This window comes from Clytia hemisphaerica, unplaced genomic scaffold (genome assembly GCF_902728285.1).
Source record: "Clytia hemisphaerica strain Z4C2 unplaced genomic scaffold, Clytia hemisphaerica genome assembly, whole genome shotgun sequence".
NCBI lineage: Eukaryota > Metazoa > Cnidaria > Hydrozoa > Leptothecata > Clytiidae > Clytia > Clytia hemisphaerica.
In genome coordinates, this window is record NW_027104558.1 from 275,261 (window position 1) to 285,469 (window position 10,209).

Consider the following 10,209-nt stretch of genomic DNA (forward strand, 5'->3'; position numbering starts at 1 on the left):
CGTCGCTGGCATCTTCAACAAAATTGATTGATTTGCAACGAGTATCATATGTGCATGCGTCAGCGCAATCGAAAACTTCTTCTGCTGTAATATTCTTATACGGTGCTTGAGCGGGACGTTTCCCTCTATGTTTTAGAACGAACGTTGCTTGATTTTGGTCGCTCATCCGAATGATATTGCTTGAAAAGACGCTGCCTGTACACCACATATGTAACAAGCAGATCGTTAAAAACATTTCCATTTTGTAAGCTTTTATATGCAATATCATTAAAGGTTACCCAGATAAACTTTGAGTCGTTTATAATTCTGTTACACAGTACGGAATAACAGAAGTTTGTATAAATTAATCAACGTCTTACCATGCACCACTCCCGGCTTTTGATCAATTTTGTGAACCGTACTGGCAACTATAAAGTTGTTTGAATCGTACTAAGTTGTGAGTATGTGAGCAGTAGTAGTAGTTTCGATCCTAGTAATAATTATAAAGATCAACATCAAAAACATTTATTCGTTTTTCTGCAGTATTCAAAGTCTTATATCTTTATGACAACCTCAGCTGGTAAATGTGAAAAAAATCACGTCTAGATTATCAATATTATTAAACATTCTAATTCTGGTTCGATTCAAATTTTCTTACATTGATTTAGTTGGACAGCATCTTCAATAAATTAGAAAAGTTAGACATTGATAGTGATTTAAGTTGAGACAATACGTTGTTTTAACGTTCGTTTAACATTCATGGGGGATGATTTGAGGTTATACAAGCCATGGGAATTTATAGCAAATAAGTTGCCTAGTGTAGGAAGACATTACACCGTTTCTTTTAAGAACTTTCATAATTTCTAAAGCCTCCAGATGTTCTTAACTTTCTGAGTTAAAAAAATGTTCGTAGAATGTTCTTATTTTCACCATTTTGTAAGTATTTTTGTTCAATATCCTAAAAAAATGGTGTTTTAGAGTTCGCAATGCCTTAAGTTCTTAACTTGTTCTTAGCATTTTGGTCATCAAGGCTAATTTTCTTATATAGTTTGTTCTTATAAAGGAACATTTCCCTCCGTTTAACCTTGACATGTTTGAAATTCACTCAACTCTATGTCTGGATTCGAATTTGATATAATAGGTCTGATTTTCTTTTGTTACCATAACAATGTCATTTTTTGTCTCGTGCACTGTTGGAGGTATTTCTTTGTTGAATGATTGTTTCCTCATCTCTGACCAAGAGAGGTTTGGATCCTGCTTTCAGAAAAGAATCTTGCAATCCGGAATACACCCCATACACAGCGGAAAATTTCATTCTTAATAGCAAGATGGTTATTTTTTTCTCTAACGCTTTTTTGGTACCCTGAGTATCAGAGGTTAAGTTTTCAAAGAATATATTAACCTCTGAAGACCAATAATAGAAATTTTATCGCGCAATATATGATTTTGACCTGTGCTTTTCATGGTACTTTTTTGGAATTTCAATGGAGAATTATTTTGAGTTTAAAGCCTTTTTTTCGAATAGAATGGTATATGTAACGTAATTATTCCAGACAGTTTTTGTTAATAATTAAATTCACTGTATGCACAAGTTGCATTAATTATACCATGTGTAATCAATAATTGATAATTGTGATCAGACCTGTCCTTTAACTTGAATTACAGGCTTTACGTAATTTTTAAATCTAATCCAAATTGTTTTATTCATTGCGAAAAAGTTTGACTGTTAAGCTGACAAAGTAACCCCATGTTTTTTCCTCCTACATGTTTTTTATAAGAACTTCCAAAATTTTTGAAGCCTTCGAATGCTCTTAACTTTTTGATTTTTAAGCCTAAAAATTTTCTTAACATGTTCTTATTTTCACTATTTTGTGACAATTTTTATTAATTTTCCTAAGAAATCGGGTATTTTAGAGCCAGCAAAGCCTCTTAATTTGTTCTTAATTTGTTCTTAATATTTTGGCCCTTGAAACCTTGTGCTCTTATATAGTTTGTTCTTATAAAAGAAATATATACCGTTTTTTGTTAAAAATGGAAAATTGAAAATTGACAGAAATCCTGGGTCTCTTAGATGTGCTTCTGATTCTGAAAGAAGTTCAAAAAGTTACAAGTGACCCAGCTCGCACACAAAGTTATTGAGGGGGTTTGTACTTTTACGGTGTGACGGGATTGGCCCTTTTTTAGTACGGTATTACGGTATTTGACGAAAAAAAAGACGGGAAAACGGTATTTTAAAATCAGACGGTGACGGTATTTGGCCTTATTTTTTGTCATTATGCCGGTATTTGAACCTGTACAAACCGGTGTGACAGTGTTATTATTTCTTCGGGATTCCGGGATTCAGCAAAAATTTTGACGGGAAAACGGTATTTCGATTGAACTTTTGAAAAATAAATTAATCCCAAATTTTTTTTGATCAATTATTTCCTCGTCTTCTTCTCCTTGCAAAAATATGACCTAGAAAATATTGATATATTTCAAGATTTACTTAAAAAAAGCATCAAAATTGTAACCTACAAAATGAAAATTTTGTTTTTAATTAACAATTTGTCATACGAAATAACCAATAAATTCTAACACGGCCACATATAGCAAGTAGAAATATAATGACAACATATAAATACTTTAAGCACTAAGTAAGTTTCGATTTTTAGATTTTTGATTCATTTCCTCAAAAAAACTGTTGTTCTGTTTTAGCTTTGCGAAACCATCTGAACAGAAAATAGTTTGAAATTTCGAGCAAAGGCTTGTAAATTACAATTTTTAAAAGCTAATGAAATTTCTCAATTAAATTAACTATAATCAATATAAATTTTACACAGCTACTATCTGAAAATTTTGCGAAGATTTTAATCATCTTTATTTTCATTCTCTTCTTCGTTTTTCTTTTTCATCTTTTCTTCGCGTTTTGTTTTACGTTCTTCTCTTCGTTTCTTGTTCTGCTCTCTTCGTAGTTTTTGTACTTCCTTGCGGATTTCTTTGTTGCTTTTTCCTTCAGCCTTCAATTTGTCGTGTAACTCTTTTCTAGCGATCCTGGAAAGAAAAACATAGGAAATTTATTTATCAATCTGGAGGATAACTACGCTTGTGGTTAAACAGAGTGTGCTGCTGAGTTTTGGGTAAGATTCACTTAATACTTAGCCTAGAAATCGAAGCCAGATTGAGTCAGTCACTTGGTAAAATCTGATGGTAAGTTGTGACTGAATATCAGTTTTTTTCAAGGCAAACTTAAAATTCCGTGCATCGTAAAAATCATTAAAGCACCGATAACTCTATATTGCCGTCAGCCGTATCTGGCCTTGTAAAAACTGGCTTGGTTAACCCGGCTAATTAATATTTTGCTGCACTTAAATTGATGGGCCTTAAATCGAATGTAAAGGTGGTGTGGCTGGAACCCCTGAGAGGGGGGAGAGCTAAAAGGTACCGCAGCAACTGGTACCTCATTTTAGCCTATGGCTAGGGGACTAACAATCTTGGGGGTCACCTAAATTTTTTCAGATGGACCTGGCGGCTAGATTCTATGTTTGGTGATTTTTTCTTAACTTGCTTTTTGCTTCATTATAAACTTCACTATGATGGGGTTTCTTCTGTCTGAAAAAGTGTGTATGTGGTTAACTATATCTAAAAAAATTGTGCAATAAGCTTTTATAGGAGTCACCTAAAATATTTTTCAAATAGGACTTAACTAAATCTTAGGGGTCACCTCAAGTCTTAAGGGGGGGGGGCGCCTAAAGGCTACTGTCAAGCCATGGTCCGGATCAGTGATCGTTCTACTTATATATAGAGTTCGAGGATGCAACCTATTTTCTCTCAAGGATGGAAGTTCGAGTTTCGAAGAGTCAACTCCTTATTAATATTGAAAAGTTTTAACCTGTCTTTATAAAAAAAACTCGGTGTAAAAGCCTACTATGAAGTGTTTTTGTTAACTCTTTTCCTGTCTAATAAAAAATAGATTCGCTCAGTTTTTGATCGCGAATAATCTACTCGATTGGGCTCATTTTCGATCACAAATTTATACAGACTAAATCTCCTACCTATCTTCCTCCATGGCTGCTTGTCTTTTAGCTTTCTCTGCAGCACGGCTAGCTTCTCTTTGTCCTTTCTTTTCTACCTGTGCATCTTTCTTTGCTTGTCTCTCCTGCTTTCTACGTTCTCTCTCGATACGTTTGGCTTCTCTTCTCTCGGCAGCTTTTTGTTGTCGTTCTGCCTCCTTAGCAGCCCGAGCTTCCTCTTTTTTGGCTTGATTTGCTTCCTTATTCGCTGTTTTTTCGGCCTTTTTAGTAGATTGTTTTATTTCTCTTTCACGTTGTTTTTCAGCCTGTTTTTCTTTTTTAGCTTTTTTGGCAGCTTGTTTCTCTTCGCGTTTTCGTTGATTTTCTGCTTGTTTTTCTTGCTTTTTCTGCTCACGCTCTGCTTTTCGTTCCTTTTGTTTCCTCTTTCTTTCGGCTTCTTTTTCTAATCTTTTCTTCTCCTTTTCGGCTTTTTTCTTTTCTCGTTTCTCCTTCCTTTCTTCTTTTCGTTGTTTTTTCTTGTCTCCCTTTTTACCAGCTTTTGGTTTTTCCTGAAAAGTTAAAGTTGAATACATTTTATCTACAGGAAATTGCATTTTAGGGTATAGAGTTTTATTTTAAAGAATTCATGGTCTTTGCAGTCAAAACTTAAAGCCCTTTTAGAGAGTTTCTAATAATGTACATAAATTTTATAAACGACCACGATTTTAGGCTCGGGACTGAACTTCCTCAACCCCAGTAGGACGATCTCTTCTAAGTTTTTTAAAGGTTTTATTCTTACATAAGTGTTTCCATTGATGAACTTCACGTTGAAAATATTCAGGAGGATCGATAAATTTAAAATATATTTGTATTCACCTCATTGTCCGTGCCTTCGACAACTGGGGGAACGGGAGGTGGTTGTTCGCCCTCTTTCCCACCCTCTTCAGGTACAGTGGGTGGCTGTTCGCCATCCTCTTCACCGTCCTCTTCTGAGACGATTGGTGGTTGGATTTGACCACAAGTCACTTTGTTCTCTTCTGTACTCAGCGCTTCCAATAAGTGTGTGCTGTGAGATCGAAAATAAAGTTATACAGATTAGAGAAAAAAACCTGAATACTTAGGCAAAAGGTGATGGGTATGTGCGAGCCAAAATTTTTTTCTCAAACATACGGACAGTAAGGACATACTCGTTTTCCTCAAAAACCTTGTACCCTCCCAGCCCAGCTGGCACACAATGTTTTTTCAACGTTCATCTAACGTTATCGACCGCCGAAGGCGGTTAATCTTCCGAGCTGTATACGGGTAAAAAAGTTGGATTCAAAATTTGGAACAAATGTGCTATCCTTTTGAATATTTTAAAATTTGACTCGCCCATTCATGCCTATTCTGCACGTTTTGCAGAATTTTGTCGGTTAAAGGTTTGAGCAGCTGAGACAAATTTGAGATATTTGTAGAATCGCTGGTTTTCTGAAATGTGTGGCGTTTTACTACGGAGATAAAAAAAGCATTTTTTCGGAGATAACGATGTTAATCATGAATAGATGAAAAACATGCTGTGGTGCCCCGCTAGGGAGATAAATGTTAAGTAAATAAAAAAACTTAAAGTATTAATTAACTTCTGATTCAAACCACAAGTGATTAAACAACTCAAAATATACTAGCTCATCAAAATCGCTGAGAGTGTAAAAGTGGATCATTGTCTAAACCGATGAATTCTTCATCAAATTTAAGGCGGTCGTTATCCAGTGATGTGAGCACTGTTCTAGTATAGATGTTGCGAACGTTAGATAAACGTTGAAACAACTTTGTGTGCCAGCTGGGTGGAGAATAATGAAATATTGCTCTACATTATACAGAACTGTAAGTTTAAAATTCTTTCACAATCAAAACTTTTATCTTTCAAAATTGTGTGATTAAATTTTACTTTTGATCAAGCCTTCGGATGTTCTCTACTTTATGAGTTTTAAGCCTAAAATGTTTAGTTTTAAATAAGTGTTCCCGTTTCATATCGGACACATATTTCATATCAGAGCATTGTCTGCCTATTGTGCTGATATAAGCAAAAAACATTTTTCTTTTCCTCTTTCTGACCAATCTTGCTCCACATCCGTGTCAACTCAGTATCAAAAAGCTTGTAAGTTAAAAAAAATTGATGAGTAAGCAAACGATATCACTCTTAAAAACGAAACCTTTAAAGTGTCTTTTTTACCGTATTCTTGTGCCTTCTCTTAAGAAATCGGGTATTTTCGAGTCCGCAAAGCCTTAGAAATGTTCTTAAAACATGTTCTTAATAGTTTTGCCATCAAGGCATTACGTACACTGCTTGCATCCTCTAACGAATTCGTGCTTCTTATCATTTTTGCTTCTATAGTACCTACGGTCTTGTAGAGGTCTGCGATTCAGACTAGGCATTATGTTCTTATATGTAGTAACTATAGTTTGTTCTTAATGAAAAAATAGAACGTGTATAAGCTTACACTGCAATGTCTTCCATTCCACCCAACAGCTGATTGGTTGAAAGTGACGTATTGACTGATTTTACGTCACTTACAACCAATGAGCGATTGGTTCCGTGATGTAATGTCAGAAGACATTGCAGTGATGCATATCACGAATAACCTTACATTGCAAATGATTTTTCAGCAATATCACAAGTAATATCTTCACCGTCCTTTGCCAAATGAACTTGACCATAGTCGTACTGTCCGTTCGCTTTCTTCATTGATAAATGAACTTTCTGGACACCAGACTTGTCAAAAATAATGATATCATCTTTATGTCCATTAAAGGATTCCCAGATCCCTAATTTTTCAGTATCTTGAATATAGGTAAATTCATTTTTGCTGTTGTCTTTCAATATGGCGAAATTGGGGTCATTCTTGAGATTGACAAAAACAATTTCAAAATCGTCTCTAGAAAAACGAAGAAATAAAGAACTGATTTACAATTGCTACACGGTGTTTCATCCTGGCGTAATCTTCAGGGAATACAGGTGTATTGAGATTTTCCAGAAAAAATTTGAATATGCGGGGTGGAGGATATAACAATTTTCGTTGATTTACCCCACGGACAAAGTGACTTTTGGCCCCCCGGACAACGGGTTTTACCCCCCCCCCCGGAGAAGCATCAGTTGACCCCCCGGACAACCCAAATTACCCCCGGACAGAGCAAATTTACCCCCCGGACAAGGCAAATTTTGATGATTTTTCGCTACCCCCCGGACAATATATCCTCCACCCCCCCCCCATCTACGAACATTTTCTGGAAGAGCCCATTGTAGATATTTCAATACACATTCTAGAAAAAACTTTGGTTTTTATATTAGTCGTTGTAATTTGTCTTACTGTATATTGTCTTTTGGGTAAATTAGAAATTACTTAAGTGTGAAAGTGTGTTAACGAAGAAATTTAATTTTGAAAAAATAATTACCAAAAAGGTGGCATAGCATGAAGAGAAGTCCCATTATATTATACATACACCTCTGTATCAGTGAGACAGAAAATTGCCTAATTTTCTACTAACGACAGGAAGGAGCGCTTATTAGGCTTCTGATTTAAAAGGTTATTCTTGGGTTCCAAAAAAACGCCCCCCCTCGCTTGTTAATTTTTCGAAAATTTTCCAACCCCCTGGACCATATTAGGACCCCCCCCCCGTTTATTAATTTTTAAGGATTTTTTCAGCTTTCAAAGAGAAGGTGTCTTATTCTGCTCTAAATATCCTGATTTTAGCCTATATTAGCCCCCTTATTTTGGGGTTTTCGTAATTGCAATTTCCAACCCCCCGGCAATCAGGCTTCCCCCGGGGGGATTATCCTGAATCAAACGTCCTTAAAGCGTGAAGAGGCTACCAGACTAGAGTTTGCCAGGAAGGATAGATAAAATTAAAAAGAGCGTATACTCGTAGGTTCCAAATAAACGGGGGAGGGGGTTGGAAAATTTTCAAAACCTTGATAAACAGGGGGGACCTAATTGCCGGTGGGTTGGAAATTGTACTTCTGAAAACCCAAAAATAAAGGTAATATGGGCTAAAAATGACCTTTTCATTGAAAGCTAAAGATATTCTTAAAAATTAATAAACGAAAGATCCTAATAAGATCCCGGGGGGAGGGGGTTGGAAAATCTTCAAAAAATTAACAATCGGGGGGGGGGGGGCGTTTAATTGGAACCTAAGAGTAGGTGTATAGAGATCAGTGATAAATAATGATAAAAGTTTAACCCCTTTCTCACGGACCGACTGGGACCCTATCCTTCATTTTTTGTCCCCACTGAAAATAATAAAATATCCCCACTGAATTTTCTGACTTGAAAACAAAAAGATTTAAATTTCTAGCCATAAAAAATATGGAAATATCAATGCCCACTGAGTTTCAGCCCGTTGTTTTTACCCACACTGGCTGAAAAAAATCCTACCGGGTCTGTTACAATCATGGTGAAATTATATTGAGAATTTAGCTTATTTCCTCGTTTTTCGAAATTTTGAGTTCGGGCGAGAAAGTCACTTTTGGGCTAAATGATAGATTTATTCAAGTATTTCAATTCGGGAGGGGTTATTAGACTTCCAGGCTATATTATGAGCCATATTGGACTATTTTTGAACTTTTGGATCCTCAGATCCTAAGCTCCTAAGTGTTAAGACTAACGTTAAAACTCTACCCTTCCAACCTAATTTAGAGCGCTTCCAAATCGTTTGTGGTTATAAGATTTCGTAGGAATTTCCCTTTTTTCTCAAATATTACGACCATGATTGTAGAAGGGGTGTAAAAATTAATTATCCATACCTGGCCAAGAGGCTGTACCATGAATATAGTTTTGCCGCTTGACGTTGACAGAACCCTCAGCTACCCTTGAGGAGGACAACCATAGCTGCTTTGTCAGCATCTTTGGCTTTTCGTAGTTCTTCTTGTAATGGTGAAGCATTGGTTATGCTCAAAATGAGCAAGAATGCGAATAACGTTTTCGGTAACATCTTCGTTGTTGTTTAAAGGGCCAGGTCTGAAAAAAAAATAAAGATCTAAATCAAGATTTGAATCGATCTATTTAGTTTGTTGTACCTCAGAAAATACATCAGCTGCGGCGAATTCCCTAACGAAACCAACCAACTTTAAATTGTACACGTTTGTTTATAAGAACTAAAGGCTTTGGTGGCCAAAATCCTAAGAACATTTTAAGCCTTTGCTGATTCTAACGAGGACTCTAAAACACCTGTTTCTTAGGAAAATGGACAAAAATCCTCAAAAAAGGGTGCAAATAAGAAAATGGTTATGAGCATTTTCAGAGTAAAAACTCAAAAAATTAAGAACATCGGAAGGCAAAAAATTTGGATGTTCTTGTAAAAAAACGTGTAGGTTACTACAATCAGGGAAAAAATTCTTGGCACAAAAGGGAAATTCACCGGGGTGTTTTGAAACCACAATCGATTTGTAAGTGCTCTAAAGTAGGTTCGAAGGGTAGAGTTTTAACTCTGAGTTTTAACGCTAGACTTAGGTTAGGACCTTAGGATGCGAGGATCCAAAAGTTCAAAAATGGTCCAGTAGGGCTTGAAATATAGCCTAGAAACCAATAAATCCCTCCCAGATCGAAATACTCGATGAAATCAAGTTGAAGGCCTAAAAATTGACATTCTCGCTCGAACTTCAATTTTCGAAAAATTGTAAATTAGCCAAAAGTGCCAATATATCATGACACTGATTGTAGCATCTACTAACTACATATGGTTTTGTAGAGGTCTGTGATTCAGACTAAAATCTAAGCTAATCTTATTATGGGAATTGTGTCCCGTTTTTTAATCAATAGAATCTACCCCTCACGTTGAAGAGGTTAGATTCTTCCGTCCAGTGGTATCCACTGAAATAACTTCTCTAGACCAATAATACGTATTTTGATTATTTTTCTCACAGGGAATCAACCGAACCTGGCGTTCCGTCCGTACGTCTATTCATAACAATTGGAGAATTTGGTAAGTTTTCTTTAAGTCCGTTTTCACACAGGATCAATACTTCCCCAGCTGGCACACAACGTGGTTTTAACGTTTGTCTAACGTTCAAAACGTCCATATTACGTTAGATGAACATTGAAACAACATTGTGTGTCAGCCGGGTGTGCCTTCTCTATACAAAAATATTATAGTTTCCACTAGAAAAAAAAGATGATATAAGAAAAAAATATTCTTACCTTACTCCTGGGCAGCTTGAAAACAACTGACTTTTATTGAGATCAAAAAAGGCACATATAGCGTACAC

General features: G+C 35.9%; 1 protein-coding gene across 1 annotated transcript; it reads right to left on the reverse strand.

Annotated features, from left to right (window-relative positions):
• Positions 1-2,393: 2,393 nt before the first annotated feature.
• LOC136822993 (uncharacterized) lies at positions 2,394-10,209 on the reverse strand. The gene is made up of 6 exons (XM_067079300.1): positions 10,142-10,209; positions 8,749-8,962; positions 6,596-6,883; positions 4,848-5,037; positions 4,014-4,540; positions 2,394-3,012 (listed from the first exon to the last, which is right to left on the reverse strand). The coding sequence occupies exons 3-6, from the start codon at positions 6,691-6,693 to the stop codon at positions 2,829-2,831; spliced, it is 999 nt and encodes a 332-aa protein (XP_066935401.1). The 5' UTR covers positions 6,694-6,883; positions 8,749-8,962; positions 10,142-10,209; the 3' UTR covers positions 2,394-2,828.

Coding starts and splice junctions, on each gene's coding strand:
- LOC136822993 (XM_067079300.1), bottom strand. CDS start 6,693: ATGAAGAAAGCGAACGGACAGTACGACTATGGTCAAGTTCATTTGGCA. Junction 4,541..4,847: donor TCGAAGGCACGGACAATGAG/GTGAATACAAAT, acceptor TTAACTTTTCAG/GAAAAACCAAAAGCTGGTAA. Junction 3,013..4,013: donor GCAGCCATGGAGGAAGATAG/GTAGGAGATTTA, acceptor TTTTCTTTCCAG/GATCGCTAGAAAAGAGTTAC.